The sequence below is a fragment of the Triticum urartu genome, chromosome 4, assembly GCF_003073215.2.
Source record: "Triticum urartu cultivar G1812 chromosome 4, Tu2.1, whole genome shotgun sequence".
Classification (NCBI taxonomy): domain Eukaryota; kingdom Viridiplantae; phylum Streptophyta; class Magnoliopsida; order Poales; family Poaceae; genus Triticum; species Triticum urartu.
The window spans coordinates 115772374-115792158 of record NC_053025.1 but is presented as its reverse complement, the minus strand read 5'-3'; the positions used below and the strand labels follow the sequence as shown (position 1 = coordinate 115792158).

General features: G+C 46.4%; 2 protein-coding genes across 4 annotated transcripts; one reads left to right on the top strand and one right to left on the bottom strand.

The window, feature by feature from the left end:
* Positions 1-5288: 5288 nt before the first annotated feature.
* LOC125550960 (BEL1-like homeodomain protein 1) lies at positions 5289-10740 on the top strand. 2 transcript variants are annotated; one of them, XM_048714104.1, is made up of 5 exons: positions 5289-5378; positions 5992-6869; positions 8219-8604; positions 9300-9360; positions 9485-10740. In XM_048714104.1, exons 2-5 carry the CDS (start codon positions 6159-6161, stop codon positions 10298-10300), a joined length of 1974 nt encoding a protein of 657 aa, XP_048570061.1. In that variant the 5' UTR covers positions 5289-5378; positions 5992-6158; the 3' UTR covers positions 10301-10740. The 2 variants fall into 2 exon arrangements, with proteins under 2 accessions (XP_048570061.1, XP_048570060.1); XM_048714103.1 differs by having other exon boundaries at positions 5299-5596.
* Positions 10741-11207: 467 nt separating this feature from the next.
* Positions 11208-17015, bottom strand: LOC125550959 (transcription factor LHW-like). Of its 2 annotated transcripts, none has more exons than XM_048714101.1 (10): positions 16331-17015; positions 15829-15993; positions 15563-15644; positions 15111-15152; positions 14968-15027; positions 12717-14402; positions 12498-12602; positions 12229-12369; positions 11995-12120; positions 11208-11805 (listed from the first exon to the last, which is right to left on the bottom strand). In XM_048714101.1, the coding sequence occupies exons 1-10, from the start codon at positions 16420-16422 to the stop codon at positions 11644-11646; spliced, it is 2661 nt and encodes an 886-aa protein (XP_048570058.1). In that variant the 5' UTR covers positions 16423-17015; the 3' UTR covers positions 11208-11643. The 2 variants fall into 2 exon arrangements, with proteins under 2 accessions (XP_048570058.1, XP_048570059.1); XM_048714102.1 differs by having other exon boundaries at positions 12498-12599; positions 16331-17012.
* Between the last annotated feature and the right edge of the window lie 2770 nt (positions 17016-19785).

Sequence of the window (19785 nt, the reverse complement as noted above, 5' to 3'; positions counted from 1 at the left end):
CCCAATTCTAGTTGTTGTATGAAGATAGTGTGATTCATGTAAATGAAAATCGAAGAAGGAGCTCTCTTTATCGGAAAAGAAAAGAAATCCTAACTTGGAAACGAAAGAGTGCCACCCACCCAGTGGAACCAGCCAGTACGTACAACGGCGGGCCAAGCTCACACACATCGCACCCTCCATGAAGCCACCCGCCCTAATCAACCCGACACGGAGTCGCACACGGCCACACCGCTCGTGCGAATGCTTCCTTCCGCTGCCCTCGAGCCTCCGAGGCGGGCTTCCAGTCTAGACAGAAACAAAAGCAAGGAAAAACGTTCACGCATGCAGCTCGGGGCGTCTCCTTCCTCCATCCGTCCCGTCCGCCGGTGGGCCCGCGCATATTCCCCGCCCGAGTGGCCAGAACAGCCAATGGGAAAGCAGCCACCACCGACGGCGACGCGGGCCGTAAGCTGCCGAGCACCGATTGGCCGCGCCCTTGACCCGTCCCGCTCACCATGGCCCACCAGACGGCGACGCAACGCGCCGGGCCCCACGCCCACCGAATCCCCTACTCCTCCAACCCGCTAAGGATCCTCTGCGCCGCGCGCAACAGCCCACACAGGGTAGCGGGGCGCCTCTACGCCCTCCCTCTCTTCGTCCTCCGCTCGGGGGTCGACACCTGTCCCTCCCGGATCGGTGTGGATGGTGTAAATGGGCGGGCCCCGATCCGTCACGGTAGTTGGCACGTGGGGAAGGCCACCACCAAAAGCTTTTCTTGGTGGGCGAGGGATTTGGATGACATGTGGGCCTGATTCTCCAGCTGGTCCCACCGTCGGCTGGAGAGAGGCCCTCGGGCGCTCGGGGCAGGTGAGGGCTTTTTCGGGGTGACGTGGCGGTGTTACGACCCCATGCCATGCGTACCCTGCTCACAAGATCTTTTCTTCCTCCAGGACTTGATTACCACAGCAACAGTACCATAGTACTACATGCACATTGTTCATTTCCTTGGAAAAAAAATTATAGTACACCAAACACGTTTGGGTGCCGTGTACTACTTTTTATATTTATATATAATAAAAAGGTTCAGTTTTGTTGTTAGCATTTTTTAAAACAAGATTTTTAATGCCACCAACAATCGACGACGGCTCTACGGTGCTACAATATGGCTATAAATTTTTGTGTTAGCAATGCCGACAAGTATATCTATACAAGTTTAGCGTTAGCAACTATGACACCGAAGTAATCGACAGAGACATCACCTACAAGTCAATAGAGAATGGACAAGCTAGCATAGCAAGACAGACGATGATAAAAAGGGAACTGATCAACTAATGCTGCATCGAATGGATTAAAGTTGCTGGGAAAGGACGATAGTGTGGAAGGTTTCACTATGTTGGGACCAGAAAAAGGAACAAGATTGGTGTTATGTGGCTGAAATTCGAGACCAAATAAATATCAACAAGCCAGACGTGTGAATAGCGTGTAACGATGGGTTTTACAAAAGGATAAGTATCCATGCATCACATGAAGAGATAATGCCGCACCCATTTTTTCGCACCATATATATTTTGTGCATACAAGGGTCCCCATTTTGATTCTTCCATCTCCCTCCATTAATTCTTTACCTAGTGTTGCTTGGTAGCATCTAATGGTGTACTATGGCTACAAACTAAAGCAATAAAGTGTGAGGTTTTAGTCTTGCGGGTGATCACATAGCGCACTAACTTCTTTCTTCCAAGCCAAAAGAAACGTGTAAAGTAGATATACAATAATGTGGCACATAGTGATAAATAGAGAAAATGTTTTATTTATTGTGTGGTGTATATGTACATTGTGCTTAAATGCAACACTAGTAGTGAACACGTAAATCTTTTTGGTGTCTGTATACAAGATGAATCTAACGTAACTGGCTAAGTAGCTATACTAAGCAATGACCAGAGAATGCCCCAAGAGCTACATATGTATCAAATTGACAAAAAAAAACATAGGAATATATGTTTAGCTAAGTATGCAATGTACATGTCAACAATTACTATAGACAATATAAAATAAAGTTAATATCTATTGAAGTTTGTTTCTATAGTGAGTTCATTTGTTATGGTAAACAATATATTTAATAAAAATATATTGTAAAATTTTAAATAAGAAGAAAAAGGAGTTTCATAGACATAATTGTAGAAAGCTCAAGACCATAAAACTCAAGGTTTCATGGGTGGTTGTACTTACTCTAGTGATTTCTTATCACAGAAGTTCTACAAGCCCAATCATTCGCCAAATGTATGCTTACCTCCCATGGAAGCCTAGTTAGTATACATTTTTTTGTGAAAACTTATGACCAAAATTCATTGGTAAAAGGTCAAGGTTAAATAATCTAGCCTTTTTGCAACCATAACCGTAGACCCAGGTGCCGTCATGAAAAAAAAGGTTTGCAACAATCATAACCATAAACTCATAGTTATTTGACATCTGATAAATTATTCTACGCAAGGATAAACCAGTAAGATTTATGCTCAGTTTTGGTATGGTATTATTTCAAAGTAAAATACAATATCAAAGTCTATTACATCATTTTCATCATGGCTGTATGGAGCATATACCCCTTTCCACTTCTGCTGCTTTTGTACGTTTTTCTTCTCCCTTTCAAGGAAATTTCGACATCTAGCCACTACAAGAAGTTCGTGAAATCAAAGAATATATTACGAGATGGTTCTTGCACACTTGTATGGATGTGACGCTGATAGACATCGTGCCCTAAAATTCCAATTTCTTTTTTGAACTATTGTTGTAGAAGTTAGATCATACTCAATGTTTGTGCAAAATGGGATAAAATGGAATATTTTTCCGGTAATTATCAAAATGGAGTTTGTGCTAGAGTTGTTGTAAATGAGTTTTTGCAATGTTTTACACATGGTAGTTAGTTATGCGTATATTACTTAGTAAGTTGAATTCGTGTATAGATTTATGTGGCCCAAAGATATGTATGATTTCTCAAACATCATTACGCCTAAACTACTTATTTTGTTTACAATAACCTTGAATTGCTTTGTCACATAATATCCTACTCATCAAGACAACATGTCCCGATGACCTTCAAAGTTCTCCCTTGTTGTATTTGACAATGATGAACATATGCTATCCTCCGGAATAACAATCAATTCCAAGATGCAGCTAGTTTGGTTTGGATTCCTGAGCTTTCAGTCGCTTTTCCTCCAAAAGCCGGCATCATCAGACTAAAAGAATACAAGGTTAAAAAAAGGCAATGACTAAACTAGCTTATGTATGGGGAAGAATATTAAGATGTGAAGTAGACCATTATACACATAAACAAATGCCCTAGCAAACAAGATGCCACGTCACACATGCCAAGGAAGATTGGACGTACATGCACACGAGAGAGTGAGAGTGAAAAGTGACAGGGCAAGGGAAAGGAACAGAGAAGCAAAGGTCACACACACACACACACACACACACACATGGTATGCAATTAAAATTCTGACCTACACACACAGGGCTTCCAAAAGCCAGAGAAAAGAAGATGATAGAGAGAGAGAAGATCTGACCTAGATAGATAGACCCTATAGACAAGGACGTGGACATTTCCTAGTTCTTCTGACACATGCATCCAGGCTTGTGTCAGAGAGTGTGCAGTCGATCTACCTGAGCATGCACACACACGGACGCACCAATTGCTATCCATAATTCCATATACCCCCTCTCTCTTTCTCTCTCCATATCCACCTCAATTCTTGTGCCCAGATGTGCCCTACACCTTTCTTTGCTAATAATACGCCACATATCCCTATCCACCAGTCCACCGATCAGTTCGACGACGGCCCTGGTACTCCTCGCTCGCCGATACTTGTCACTCCATGGTTTTCTTTCTCACTCATGGATAATACGACTGATCATTCGCTAATAGTACTTGTCACCCATGGATAATTCCACATTTCAAATATTTCATGACTTTTTTTCAAAAAGAGGGGAAAGTCAATACATGTCTTACTGTGCCACAGTACTCGATCGACTACAAGAGGTTGCATACGATCAATCGCAACTAAGAAAAAACATTCCAGCTAAAATACTACAATTTGGTCCCCGAATTAGGCAATTGCTTTCTTTCGATGTGGTAGAGGTGGCCGAGTCGAGGCACGAGACCTAGCGAGGTGAAGCCAGTGGTGACACGACAACAGTGATGGAAGAGTTGAGGAAGGAGGGCTTGTCGAAGCAGTAAAGAGTTGGGGTTGACGATTTACCAAGGGTGAAAAGGGTACAAGTCGAAGGGGTGACAACATGGATAGAGAATATTTTTTTCCATTTGAAATCTTAACTTTATTCACTTGGGCTAAGTGACACCGTAATTTGCCGATGACAGTTGACTATGCATTAGACAACTGCTTTTAAAAAAAATCATGCAACTTCATCCTCAAACATTTGTAAACTGCTACACGGAAGCGCCTATGCGAAGGCGGCTAAGCCGAGGAAATGCACCTCTTTAGAGTATTTAGGGTACCAAACAGAGCCAGCGGCGCGACAACGTTGATGGTGGAGCACCGGAGCCAAGGAAGGAGGCCTTGCTAGGGTAGCTCATCAGGGTCGGAGGGACTTTAGGTGTGAGGCCTGATCGCGGGCAGCGACGACACCCACCAGACATGACGAGCCGGAGGCCGCAACAACATGAAAGTGGTGGCATTGACGGAGGCGAAGTCAGATAGAGGAGGTTGTGGCGGTGGCTTGGGGAAGAAGAACGACGGTCAATAACCTCCTTTTCGAAAAAAATAGTTGGGTCAATGGTTCACAAAATCGATTGTGAATTCACGACTCGAAAATATTAAAGGTTGCAATTATCTTATACTAGGGTCTGTTTAATCCGTTCATGAATATATGTGCGATAATTATGTAAAAGTACATATAGAAGTCTAATATGAAAATTGGATGGTACAGCTCAATAGCTCCTGCTTGTACAACACACACCACGAGACTAGTCCTTTGTGATGGGTCATGTTTGCTGAAACTAGACACCAAAGGCCAGGATGGTACATATGAGTTCCACACCTAGAATGCATGCTAGCTAGCTCTTGATGAGAGAGAAATAAAAGGAGGGAGAAAATCTTGTAGGTAGCTAGAGAGAAGATCTAGACAAGAGAAAGAAAATAAAAGGGGGGAGTGGGGGAAAAGCTGTGCGTGGGGGCTGTGCTGTGAGGATAATGGAAGTGGGAGGTGGGTGTCCCTCCTCCACTGCCTCATTTCTCTTTCTCTCTCTTAAAGACTTAACCAATCGGTCTCTCTCTCTATCCATCCATCCCTGCTTTTCCCTTTCAGCTGGAGGAGATCTCGGGAGGAAAGATATATAGTCCAGTGTCGTCTCTGTAGAGAGCAAAAGGGAAAGGAGCTCGCAGCAGGTACTTAAGCACTGACATGAGTGATCTCATGGTCCAGAGATACCCTCCTCCTCCTCCTCCTTGTTCCTCCTTCCTCTCTCTTCCCGCCTCTCTCTAGGATCTTCACCTCTCATGCTCTTTTAGAGAGAGAGAGGGGGGGGAGAGAGAGATTACTTATATGCAAGCTGTACGCACGGCTAGCACGTGTGCATGCAGGCAGAGCTGCATCGATTCTTGAGGTAAGCTCATGATGTGTGCCGGTTGCGTTGACATCTGGTTTCTTTGTTAAATCACTTGATGAAGATGGGTACCTTCTCTTTTTCCTTATTTTTATAGTTTGTTGATACTGATGCCTATTCCACACACACAAACATCTCTCTCATCCTCTCTTCTTCCAGAGCTTTTGAGCTTAAGCTAGCTAGAGTATTGGAGTTCTTCCATGCATACATGCTATGCAGCTGCTTACCTCTCTTTCCTTCCCCCCCCCCCCCCCCCCCCTGTGTCTTTCCTCTATCTATAGATCCAATTTTATTTTCCATGACAAATCATCCGAAAATTTTAAATCACTGCCCTGTTTTTTTTTCATCTTGTTATATATATGTGTTCTTAAGTTCTTGGCACTTCTTTTTGACAGGTCAAAGCCACAACAAGCTGCACTGAAGAAGATATATAATTGAAGAGAGAGAGAAAGAGAGAGGGGGAGATTTATTTCAAGAAGAATTTCAGTTAGTGCACAAGTGCACATACGGACGTAGCAAGGATTTTGCCATCGACCGGTCTACATAGGTGCCGGCGATCACGATGGCAGCGTACTACCACGGCGGCGCCGGCACGGACATCCATCAGGCCGGCAGCGACGGCCTGCAAACACTGTACCTCATGAACCCAAGCTACGGCAACGGCAGCTACGGGGACGCCGGGCCCTCCGGGGCCAACATGATGCTCCTCAACTCAGCGGTGAGCTCCATGACCCCGGCGTCCTTCGGCGGCCACCAGGCGTCGCCACCGCCGGGGCAGCACTTCGTCGGCATCCCTCTCCAGGCGCCCCCCTCGGGCTACAACCTGTGGACCCCGGCCACAACAGGCATCGCCGACGTCATGTCGCCGCCGACGCAGCAGGCTCATGGCGTGAGTGCCGTGCTCAGCCTGTCGTCCCGCGAGACGCCGCCGGTCACGGTGGCCTCCATCGCCGGCGACGAAGGGAGGTACCACCTTGGGGCGTCGACCGCGGCGTCGCAGGGGCAGGTGGTGATGAACTCCAAATACCTCAGGGCGGCGCAGGAGCTGCTCGACGAGGTGGTGAGTGTGAGCAAGGGCGTGGACGACGTGGACACCAAGGCGAAGAGCGCTGCGTCGGTCAAGAAGAAGGAGGATTCGGAAGGCCTTTCCGGCGGCGGCGGGGAGGAAGGCGCCAGCGGGGCCAAGGGCGGCGCGCCAGCGCCCGAGATGTCGACGGCGGAGCGGCAGGAGCTGCAGATGAAGAAAGGCAAACTGGTTAACATGCTTGACGAGGTCAGTAATTAACCTACGTACACTTTAATGAATTACTACTTTTGATTCTAACTTTTAATGTTAAGAAATGTCCTGCTTTATACAAATATATTTTTACCGATGATTTCATAGAGAATTAATCTCTCGTTTTTTCCTGATCATATCACCAATTGCTGCTTAGGAATTGTTGATTTTTTTTTCCTCTGGAAAACAAGGCATATTTGACAAATAAACCTGGCGATTTTGGTAGTGTCTGAACATTCAACATTGCCCTCTGAATACGGCAGTGTTAGATTGATGATGTTTCTGATATTTCCTTGCCTCTATAATTCGAGAAAGTGTTATTGAAAGTATATGGGCCATTTGCTTTTCAGCTATGTTTGTTTTGTTGCTTCTTTTTCTGAAGTGAGTGACACACAGTTGTTGGGGTAGCCAAGCAGGCCTTTGATTTGCTGGATATTCCTCCTCCCTTTTTCCTTTTCTAAATTAATTACACCTGTTTTGTCAGCTTGCACCAACTATATATTCTCTTCGGATTTTTTTTGATAAACACCGTCCAGTATTGTCTTTTAATTAGAAAGCAGAATTACAGCCACAGTTAATTAACGGGCAGCTATTATTAATTTAGAAATTTACAAATCAGCTGTGGTAGTAATTAAATAAACGGAAATTATGTGTGATAGAGATTATAAAAGTGACAAGTCTAGCCAGTCTTTAAAACCAACAAGTGGCTATAGTCTTCTATTTTCTTCTAGAGAAGAAATTAAGTAACAAGCTAGCTAGCTAGCTAGTGGCTAAGTATATATCTTGGTGATAATATTAACTAATACTTTGAGATAAGAAAAAGCACTCATGCACCTATAAATTACAATTCTTTCATGGTGTTGTTTGTTGAGGCCAGTACGTACAAGCCACCTTTAACTTTGTTGCCTGATCAAATATGTGTCTCTTTTTGTATTCTCTCAATAGCTTAATTAATACTACAAACATATGCTATCAGTACAGAAGGTAGATAGGCCCTGCTTTTCCTGGCTGGTGCTAGCTTCTTCACAAGCCAGCAAAGCCAGTTTGGCAGCCCGGCTTTCCCTCATGCTTTGAGTTTTTCTTCTTCTAATTCTTTTTAGGGAGCTTTAGTTTGTGTTTTCTCCATATAAATAAGAAATGCAGTGTAGCATGCTTTTGATAAAATCCACTTGATTCTCTCAGTCTGACAAGACAATCAATCGTGTTTATGATAAACACAATCCAAAGTAGTACTGTACTAGAGAGTGGTTGTGGTGGTTAACACTAGTAATCAACCCACTAATTAGTACACGAGCTAATCTCTGTACTGGGATCTAATGTGGCTGGCGATGGCATGGCATGATCAGGTGGAGCAGCGGTACCGGCAGTACCACCAGCAGATGGCGTCGGTGTCGTCGTCGTTCGAGGCGGTGGCCGGCGCCGGGTCGGCGCGGACGTACACGGCGCTGGCGCTGCGCACCATCTCGCGGCAGTTCCGCTGCCTCCGCGACGCCATCGCCTCCCAGGTGCGCGCTGCCAGCCGCGCCCTGGGCGAGGACTGCGACGCCGAGGGGCTCGGCGGGGGTCGCGGCGTCGGGTCCCGGCTCCGGTACATCGACCACCAGCTCCGGCAGCAGCGCGCGCTGCAGCAGCTGGGAATGATGCAGAGCAGCGCGTGGCGCCCGCAGCGGGGCCTCCCCGAGCGCTCCGTCTCCATCCTCCGTGCATGGCTCTTCGAGCACTTCCTCCACCCGTAAGTGCTTCACACATGCTCTCCTCTTGTACTACGTACTACTTACGTACTTCGATGACTTCAGCGCCATTTTTTTTGTTGCCATGCATGCATGCAGCTGTGCAGTGCTTGAATTGTTTCGGATTATAAGGTTGGTTTTGCATCATGCATAATGAACGTACGGGCAACCTAGCTAGGTGTATTTTTTTTTTCTTTCTTTTTTTGCGGGGAGCTAGGTGTATTGTACAGGTGAACTCCATCGATAATTGAACTACAGTAGTACTCCCTCTGTTCCTAAATATTTGTTTTTCTAGATATTTCAACAAATAACTACATACGAAGTAAAATGAGTGAACCTATACTCTAAAATATGACTTCATACATCTGTATGTTGTAACCATTTGAAATGACTAGAAAGACAAATATTTGGGAACGGAGAGAGTAATTAAAAATGCATTTCTCTCTCTGTCACTGACGTGGTACAGATAGAGTGAGAAATGATGATGCGGTACTTGCATGAGAGACATAGACATAGCACGAGATACACGGCACACACACAATGCTCATGATGCGTTTTGCATGCAAACATGCACGCATGGCACCTCCATTCGTACGTGCGTACGTACGTGCGCGCCCAAAACCGGCGGGTACGTACGTGCTCGGCGCCCTCGTGTCGCACTCCCGTTGGTTGATCGGATCGCCCTCTCATCATGCAGATACCCCAAGGATTCGGACAAGATCATGCTCGCCAAGCAGACCGGCCTCACCAGGAGCCAGGTACAAAAAATCTCAACCATCCTTCTTCTGTTTGATCCAGTTACAGCATATAGTATGTTGTTATTTTTTACTGTTACCGCGGCTTTGGTTTGATCCGTGAGAGTTTTTGCAAAACCATTATCAGGTGTCGAACTGGTTCATCAACGCGAGGGTGAGGCTGTGGAAGCCGATGGTGGAGGAGATGTACCTGGAGGAGACCAAGGAGCATCAGCAGCAGCAGGACGGCGGCGACGACAAGGGGAGGCCGTCCGGGTCCGGCCCCGCCGGAGGAAAGAGCAGCAGCAACGCGGACGGCGTGGACGACGGCACTCCGAGGTCCATGGCCAGAGCGGCGGCTGGGGCCGGGACGTCGGAGGGCGGCGGCACCGTCCAGGCGTCCTTGCTCGAGCTCGCCGGAGACCACCAGGCGCACGCGGGGTTCTACGACGAGGAGGGTGAGGATGGCGGGTTGCGGCGCGGCTTCAAGAAGGCGAGGGCGGCCGACCTCGAGCAGCAACCGCCGGCGGCGTTCGACTTCGGCGCGTTGCACCACGCGCAGGCGGCCGCGGCCGCCGCAGCGAGGCAGCAGCACGACGAGGTGAGCCACCGGGAGCTGCTCATGAAGTTCATGGAGAGCGGCGGCGCGGCGGGCGCGAGGGACCACCACCACCACCAACAGGACGAGGACGGGGCCGGCGGCGGGTACTCCCTGTTCGCGCCGGGGCCGTACGGGCAGTTCGGCGCCGACCAGTCGTTCGCGTTCGCCGGGGCCGGGCAGCACGGCGGCGTCTCGCTCACGCTCGGCCTCCCCCACGGCGCCGGCGACCAGACGGCGTTCCTCATGGGCGGCGGCAGCAGCAACGGCGCCGACAGCGGCGGCAGCGGCGCCGCTGGCTACGACATGAACATGCAGACCACCAAGTCCTTCGCGGCTCAGCTCATGAGAGACTTCGTGGCATAGTATGAATGCATCATGCATGGTATACCACTACTATTACATAGCGCAATCCATTAATGAAATCCCAAAAAAAATCGATTAATCAAACAATTTAGGGCTTGTATAGAAATAAAAGGGTAAACGCCTAGGCATGGTTAGGCTGCCATTAATCCTAAGCCTCTCTAGGTCATTGGGGGTGTAATTATGTAAAGATGGGGACATTGTATATAGTTACTATAGGTTAGCTAAGGTAGTTAAAACCCAAACATTTCCAGTTACAAGATTTTATAGGGCAATAGGGGGATGGGGGGTATACGATACGTGAAGGGGTATATATATGTAAAACATTGGAATTGGGGATCTTGGAAGTGTATGCGGTATAGTTGGTTTATTGGAGATTTGAGTATTGTTTTTGGATACTGTACTGTAATGTAATGTAGTTATTGTAGTACTCCTCTTCACTACTTGTGTTCCAGTTCCATGGACGAAGAGAACAGATGCATGAGATGGCATATCTTGCTACCTTTAGCAACCAAAACTCATTGTTGTACCATGTTCATGTGATTTTCTTTCTCTTCTACAGAAAACAGTTCATTTCTTGCAGGAAAAATATTGTTGTGCCATATTTCTTTTCTTTTTTTTAGAAAAGGAGGATAACCAGACTGCATTATTGCGATGCACAAAACAGGTATCAGATAATGAAGGTGTTTACCTTCTTGGTCATGACTCATGAACAAGATAAGATGGTGGCAGAAGGTAATAAAAGGAACAATCATACCAAGTCTGGTGTTCCACCAGTAGAGATGTCATTGGAGAATTGCTGGACAGCACATCAACCCCAAAAATGTTGATAGACAACAAACATCTAGTGTCATAGAAATCTGATCACACAGCAAAATGTAGCTTCTCCCAGGTCACTGCAAGGAACCACTGGATCACATGCTAACAGTTCTATTTCTAGTTCAACGAAGACTTACAAAGGGATGGCTTTCCAGTTATCAACGCTACACAAATCAACTAAGGAATCTCCGTTCGGTACAAAATCCACTAATATACGGCAAAAGTAACAAGCAAAACTAAGATTGTACAAGCAATAGCACTGCCTAATTGATCATTAGCTGAATCAATGTTCCCGTCTTCGATGCATCTCACGTTAAGACTTTCTGCGACTCAGGGAGATGAAGGTGCACATTTGCGCAGCAAGGCGCCACCGGAAAGCAAGTGGCGCATTGGCAAACTGCAATGCTAGTCATGGCAAAAGTGCGCAGATGCAGAATCTGAAGTGTTTTAACTCTGGTCCCACGCTGAACTGCTGCTCTTAGCACTTAAATGTTGATTGGCTTGAGGCTGAGGGCTCTCTCTAGTTGTCACTGGATACCACCTGTTGCCGGGATGACAGGTTGGCGAACCAAACCAAGGGGCATGTTTACACTGTTGGGATTCTCTGCTGCTCCGCTGCCATCACAGTTGGGTTCCAATAACCGTACAAGCGAGAGAAAGATCTCCATTCTGGTAACGTCCCTGTTTGCCTGTATGAACATTGAACAATTGAACATACACGATCAGTGTTATTCGTCGACTCCAACCAGCAAGTTAAAACATAAGCAAGGATTTATAGCGATAGAAATCCATTCAACAGGTGCCACTACAAAAATCAGCAGCAGCATTCTATAGCTCTAATGATGTGATGACCCTTTTTCAGAATTTAACTATATTACCTCAACAGTAAAGCGGGCCCAAATTTTACTTTTACGTGCTTCCATTACACCCCTCAGGATGGTCAATCCAAGTCCTTTGATGAAATCAGCTATCTCCAAGAAGATGCCTCTGTCCTCACAAATCATCTGCAGGAAACCACATGATGTCAACACATCTAAACGACATCTACATGCGATTGTTGGTGAACAATGAGACTGCAAAAAACAAGCAACAGCAGCATCTTGAACCATTACCTCCACAAGCATCTGACGTGGTCTGTCAAGATCCTCAACGATGATTGGACATGTCATAGACTGAGAGCCAACATCAAAGGCCCAGGTTGCACCACCTTCAAAGTAGTCTTTCCATACAGGACCGTTCTCACTGCCAAGTATCTGTATGAATACTCGACAACATAAGGACATCTTTCAATCTAACGAGTTACAAACTGTGCAGCTCAACCACAACAAACCAGCTTTCTTTCTATATAACCAAACAATAAAACGTATAGGCATGTGCATACCTTAGATTCAGTAGAATCCTTGAGCTTGTCTGCATGCTTTGTAACGCTTTGCAAGAAGAGCATGTGCTTAACTGTCTTCTCCAACAAAGCATCAATGCTGCACTGCTGACACAAATGAGATAACATTGATATGACAACAATGCAACTGCTCTGGAGTTCACGTGTGCAAAGTACAAATTTTCATAATAGATTAAAATCAGCAGGTCTACAAGAGGATACCTTAGCTCCATTAGGCACCATTTCTCGGAGCTCCTTTATACGATCCTGTATCAGCTGTCGATCCTTTGGCCGTGCCTTAGAACTCTCTCCAGGTCGAGATCTCTTTCGATTTGACTTGCTTTGTGTATCAAGGCCTTTGCTGTTAGAAGCTGATGCACTTTCACATTTCATGTTCTGACCATTCTCAATCCAAAGACGTATCTGGGATTTCTGTGCTCCATTATTTTGGGAAAGACAACCATCTTCAGTCTTATCAAAGTAATATGGTTGTCTAACAATCTGTGTGGACTCATTCTTGATTACCGTTGAAGGAATGCCAGAGGAGTCACATTGCTTTAACTCTTCCAAACCAAAATGAGAAATGTTTGGAATGTCAGTCAATGCAGTCTTGCAAGAAGCATTGTCATCAGAACTCTGCTTACTGCTGGGGTTGACATTTGAGATGACAGCATCCAGTAATTGATCAGTATCAGTTAGTGAGAAGATCCCGGAACAGGGGAAGTCATTGTCTAGTGAACTGAAGAGTGAAGAAGAATCAAGACAAATCGAGGGTTCAGCTGCATCTCTGTCTAAGCTATGAGATTTTGCATCACAGGAGGACACCAAATTAGCATCCACATTATGACCCAACTGATGAAATTCAGAACCAAATATATCAAATAAGTCATTATCCCATGTTGGCTGCAAAAGCAATGAGTGAGCTGTCTCACTGGGCATAGCTGGCAACATGCAACCATCCACATTCTTCACACCTTGTGTGCTCACAGCAACACGTGTATCATTTGCTCTATTTGCATTTTGATCTTTCTGCATATGACCTGACCTACTCAATAGATTCTCTTGGGAAATGCCATTCAAGCAATTAGAAACCTGAGCATCAGATTGAGAAGATACAGGTAGAGCACTTTCAGATGACCTTTCTTGGCGCACCATTTTCATGGTGAATTCAGAAGATTGGGGAACATTACAAGAAACTGGAGGTTGCTTCTGCCGTAACATTCCTGAACTGGAATGGCTTCCTTGTTCTGATACTTGACTTGATGTACATAAGGTAGTACTGACTACTCCGGCACTTCCAGGGAGGAAACCATAACTCCCATGACCAGTAGTCCCTTGGGATAGGCCAACTCTTCCATGTGACAGCTTCATGTCACTAGTTTCATGCATAAAAGGATTTCGGTATAAAAGCGATTTTAGCAGTGCACTCCTTGCCAAATCTGCACCGCTACCAAATTCTAACTGTCCAATGGTGTTCATCAGCATTTGCTGTTGCTCCACTGATGCCAAGCTTGATGGGACCAAATCAGAACTTATTGCAGCACTCAGTGTATTACTTCCAAGTCGACTATCACAATAAGACGCTTGTTGTAAAAACATATCGTTAGGCTTGCCATAGACAATATGCTCTCTACCAGTTAGACCATTCTGTTGTGCAGCCTCAAACAAAGATGCATTTAGTGATTTGCTACTTGACGCAGTTGCGCTATCAGAGCGTCTGTATTGTTCACGCATCACTGGGAATTGACTGAAGGAATTGTCTGCGGCTTGGATGTTTGAGGCACCATGCAGAGGACGCGACTGATTCGAAGTACTTTTTACTGAAGCAGATGCAGCCATACTTGATCGCTGGTTCAGCTGAGAGCACAATTTCTTTGCATGCATCACAAAACTTGTGTTCTCCACAACCTGCGGAATCCAGAAATGATAGGTTATTAACTCAAATATATGGAGAATACAAATTCTAGCGAAGCCAAAGTGATGAACTGAGATACCATGATGAAACCCAACCATTTGATAAAAGACATGTACTATAATGGAAAAACTGATTACATGTCAACATTTCTAGTTATTCCATTGCAACAGAGAACATTCTGATTGCACCACTGATGAACATATAGAGGTATGTTCTAGCCACCCTTTAGCAGCATACATAAAAGGAAGCCATGAGTTTGCATTCTGATGGCACGTAAAAAATTCCAGGCATCATTGTTATTTAAAACTCCAATACTATCCGGTGCAGGAGTACAATATTTAGCATGATGCGATGGTTATATTCTTTCAAAAGAGATCTAGATATGAGATATTCTACCATAGTCAACAGCGTGACATACTGATGTTAGTATGTTATACCACACAGCTAACTCGAAACAATTAAAAACTTCAGACAGACTGAGCATTTATCCTATAATATGATATAGGGAACACGATTTCTCTACACTTCTAGCATGCATTTGAAGTTTGGATATCATACCACACCAGTAGAGCCTAATTGTAGCACGCCGCGTGGTAGGACAGGAATAATCGCAATAGTCTGCAGAACAAGAAACATTATTGAGTTCCAGATGCAAGCAAGGGTCAAATAATTTACCATTCACACTGTTCAATTCCACTCACCTTAATGCCAGCTCTGAACTGATAATGCATCTCAGAAGCAACCTATCATGGTGAGACTAGCGTAAGATCTCCAAAACAAAACAATCAAACAACAAAGATACAAGTATAACAAAGATAACTAATAGATCTCCATGCTAGTATTAGCATTATGGCGCACTCAAGACAGATCAACGTGCATTCACATGTATTCTTTTGCATATAACAGACTCATGTAAATATTCATTTACAGCTACCGTATCCCTGTGTCACTTATTTTCCAGTATGATGCTAGTCCAAAACCAAAAGCAGGCCACTGAGTTCCAAAAGCTCGAGCAGAAGGTCCCCCCACAAGACTTATTACATGGATATAAATTCCCTGACCCGATGCTTTAAATGGTGGCCCGGCAAAATTGAACCAGAGAAAACGGAAATCGGTTAGCACTTGTACCATTTGAGAAGAAAGCAAGTACTACCTCGGATGAGAGCCCGTGATCATCCGCAGTACCATGGATGATCCATTGATGACTGCCAGTGAAGGCAACACGGCCGATGGTCCTGAAAGACACAATCGCAGCAGCCATTATTAATCGAAATGGCAACCAACGACCCGGAGGAATGCATTTGTCTCATTTGCATCAACCAATGGGAAATGGTGGAGGAATCATGAAACTGCATCTGACCAAAAGATGGTGAAACAGGGATGAAAAAAGGAAATATGGCATCGCTATGCTTTGCTTACCCTTCTCCCACGACATGAACCTGCTCGGCCATGTCCTTCCGAACGAGTGAGCAAATGCTGTCAACAGCAGCAGAACACCCGAGCTCAGCGGCCCTGGCTTGAGAAGCCTCAGATCCGGCGGGGCATGGCGTGTGGCCGCAGTAGCCGTCCTCCCACACCAAATGCCTGCACATATCCAAGGTGAAAAATGCAGGTAAGAAAACAACTAAGAAGAGGGACCAAATTCCTGAAGCTGCAAGTAAAATAGGAAGCCAAGTTCAGGGGACGAAAATTGCAAGATAAATACACACACAAACTCCTAATAAGTGCCAAGCCATCAGTTCCGAGCTCAAACGCTCCATTGCTAACGAAATGATGAGGAGCACTAGTAGCTACTACTTGAATCTTCCAGTGTCAAACTAGCACACGAAATCCCGAGACTGGCAAGTCAGGGAACAGAACAGAAGAAACAGCACAGAATGTTGAGATGCAAGTGGAGGAGGAAACAGAGGAGGTGGCTTACACGGGGTCGGCGGCGCCGATGGCCTTCCAGAAGACGGCGTAGGACCAGCCGATCTCCTCGCAGAGGCGCCGCAGCGCCTCCCCGACCGCCATCCGCGCCACGAGGCAGGGTCAGAGTCAGAGTCAGAGTCAGTCAGACGGCACCTTGCAGAGGACGGCCAAGAAGGAAAACCCTAGCACGCCGGCCGCAGAGGCCCGCCGCCGCCGGCGGCGCGAGGACGAGAGGAGAGAAGCAGGAGGTGGGTGAACGAATGAGCGAGTGCGAGAGGTAGCAGCAGCAGCAGCGTGAACGAAGGGTATCTTAGGCGCCGCGGCAGCCGGCCCGACCGGCCTGCTTCGCGCGGAGACCGCCGCCGCCCCTCCTCACCGCCGCCGGAGCGCCGCCTCCCCTCCTCCTCCGCGCCGCCAGCGCGAGGGCAGCCATCGCGCCGTGACGTCGCGCCGCGCTGGAGGACCCCAGCTGTCAGAGCCCGCGCTGGCTCCTCGGCCTCGGGTAGACGACGAGATCGGCTTTGTCCGCTAGCTGCCCGCCTGCCTGCTGCGCCCTCCCCTTCACACTGTGTGCGCCCGCGAGCGACTGCGAGAAGAGTAGTCCTCTCTCTCTCCCTCTCTCTGGGCTCTCTCTGGCTTTGGTGCTCTCTTGTGCTCTGCCGCCCGCTTTGTTTACCACCATCATCTTTTCCATCTTTTTACACCCTTGGCGGCTCCGCTCCCGAGGCGAGGCGGCCACCATTCCCTCCCTCCCTGCACTGGACACAGAGGTGGAGGGTAAACTGGGAATTCATTCACCCCGACCGCATCACGGCTCCACCATTCCCTATTCGTCCAGGCTAGGAGTATTTTACTGCCAAGGGAATCATTCACGAAATGGCGCCATTGTCGATCGCCGAGCAAATTTAGAGACATAGGAGCACAGCTTGCAAATTCATGACTAAGGCGTTCTCATATGTTTCACAAGTATAATTATGCTCAAGTTAGATACTAGTATAAGGAATTAGATAGAATATGTTTAAACCGTGTATGACCTGCCCTCTACTTCAAGTCTATCTCATGTTGTACTCTGTATATACCCCCACGTCCGAGTCGGATCGATACAACACAATGCAACAGAAATATCTAGCATCCTATTATTTTCCACAATATGCACTTGTGACAAGCCCCCGCACCGAGCCAGATCAATGACTAGGAGGTAGTCATATCCCATATCGATATGTTTTGGACGCACATGGCAATATAGAAGAGAACTTCGAATTGAAGCTTGAGGTGTTTTTTTCTTTGTGGCCTCTCTAGCTGCTCTTTCTTGTCAAGATCAAATAACATCAAGCTAAGGAATGGCAACTAGAGAGGGCCCCCAAGCACTTGAAGCTATAAACAATTCTCGCCATCGTCGAATGAGTAGGGGGGATGGGGATGGCTTATGTGAACACTACTATCTTTTCATTGTGCCTGACCTAAGAGTTCGCGAATAGGGCCACATTAGTGCAGATCACCCCTCTCTGACGGGCGAAGCGGGTTGAGCACCCGTTGGTAACCTAAAGTAAGTGGAGCTGGATCCTCTGCCTCCAAGGAAGCTTTCCCGGCTCGTCAGGGATAGACTGTAACTATTGGCGGCCGTGTGGACAATCTTTGTTGGTGGTGGATGTTTCCAATGACGACGTGTTTGGATTTTATCCTTTAGTGCTAGACTTTATGATTTTTTACTATCATAATACATATTGCATAAAACATAGCACAAATTGCATCACATTTCATTCATTCCATCATAACAATACATATTCCATCCATTCTATCAAAGTACAACAATTGCATTATAAATTTTATTGATGGTCAGATTCGGATAGCGGAGGGGACATTGGCAAATGAGTGGAGAAGGCGAGGACGAGACCTCATCGGCAGGTCTGCTCGACTGTCGGATGGAGACGACAATGATCTCGACCTCCGTGCAAGGGATCGTGTGGTCGCGGCGGGGGCAAGTGGAGATGGAGGGGTGGCGCGGGGGGGGGGGGGGGGGGGGGGGGGGGGGGGGGGGGGGGGGGGGGGGGGGGGGGGGGGGGGGGGGGGGGGGGGGGGGGGGGGTAGAGAGGCACAGTGAGGGTGCGGCATTGCTCCCTATGATATGCACATGGGAAAGGGGGGAGGGGAACGTGAAGGGCATGAGCTATTGGTTGGGCCTAGTCACTGACGAGAACCTATCGTCACCGATCATTGTCACATCAATATGGGCGATGGTGCACAATAATCGGTTGTGTAGTAACCTCTTATGACGGCTCGAGTTGCGCGACGTAAGTGCCAATCTTCCATCACTTGAGTGCCGATATTTGGACCTTAGCAAGACTCTGTAAGATCTCTGCCGACAAACGGTCGTACGTCTGTCAATGTCGATGACCGATCATCAGAATGGTAAATTGATGTAGTGCCAACACCAACCAAGACGGCCCAGGACATAAAATTGAGATGGCACCCCTTCCCTCCCTCATGCGCACATGTGTGAGAGCTAAGGCCAATAGGAGAGAGCAAGAGGAACTTACCGTTATTTATTACTTCAACGGCCATGTGTTCCCTTTATTTATTACACAATGGTTAGTGTCGCTTAACATTTGTCCTATGTTAACTGGAGGCATATGCATGGTCATGCTGGTTAAGTTACCCTTATCTTGCATTGGGGCTATCTATCGGTTCATCCTTGAATTTCTAAAATATTTGTTTGGCATTGCTTTTATCAATTTCCCCATGTTACAACTTTTTGCACCGCTTTTTACATCCACCAAAAGTTGTTTCAGACGAGACAATCAAGATAAGATAGAAAAACATGTAGCAATAGGAATGTCTGAAAACAAAACAATATTCAGGCACTTTGCGGGTACGTACAATCAAACATATCCTTTGCATTTGTGAAGCATTTGCAATGATGCCAATATGGACCTTGGAAAGGAGGGCATGGAGTACCACCACAAATTATGCGGTCGTGTATGCTTTTGAGGAGGTGGTAGGGCAGTTTGCCGATTTTAACGGGATATTATACTACTGTAGTAGTATTGTTTTGCATAAAGAAGTGGGAAAAGCAAAGGCTAAGCCATTCAGGTGGCAGGGCCTGTCTTTTGCTTGGTGAAAATCTTTGCCAATAAAGTTGCTAGATGGGATCTTGCTTCTTCTCCTTGCATGTCACAGCCCAGCCGTTTGGACAAGTATGACGTGTGTTCGTATTATTATTATTACAAGAGCTACTAAAATTAAGTGTGTAAATAAGAACATTTTTGGTTCAGTTTCTAGTAAAGAAAGTAGATCATCCTTTTCAGCAAGGGGTGTAGACTGTAGAGCTTATGTAAGATAAATAAAGTTTTATGATTCTTGACCAGTCCAAGTCGCCAACACATGTGAACGATGTTACTCCAACTTCAGTAGTTCAAGTCTTTGTTTGCTTATCCTTTCACTCAGAATTCAGAAAGCTTTGGCTTA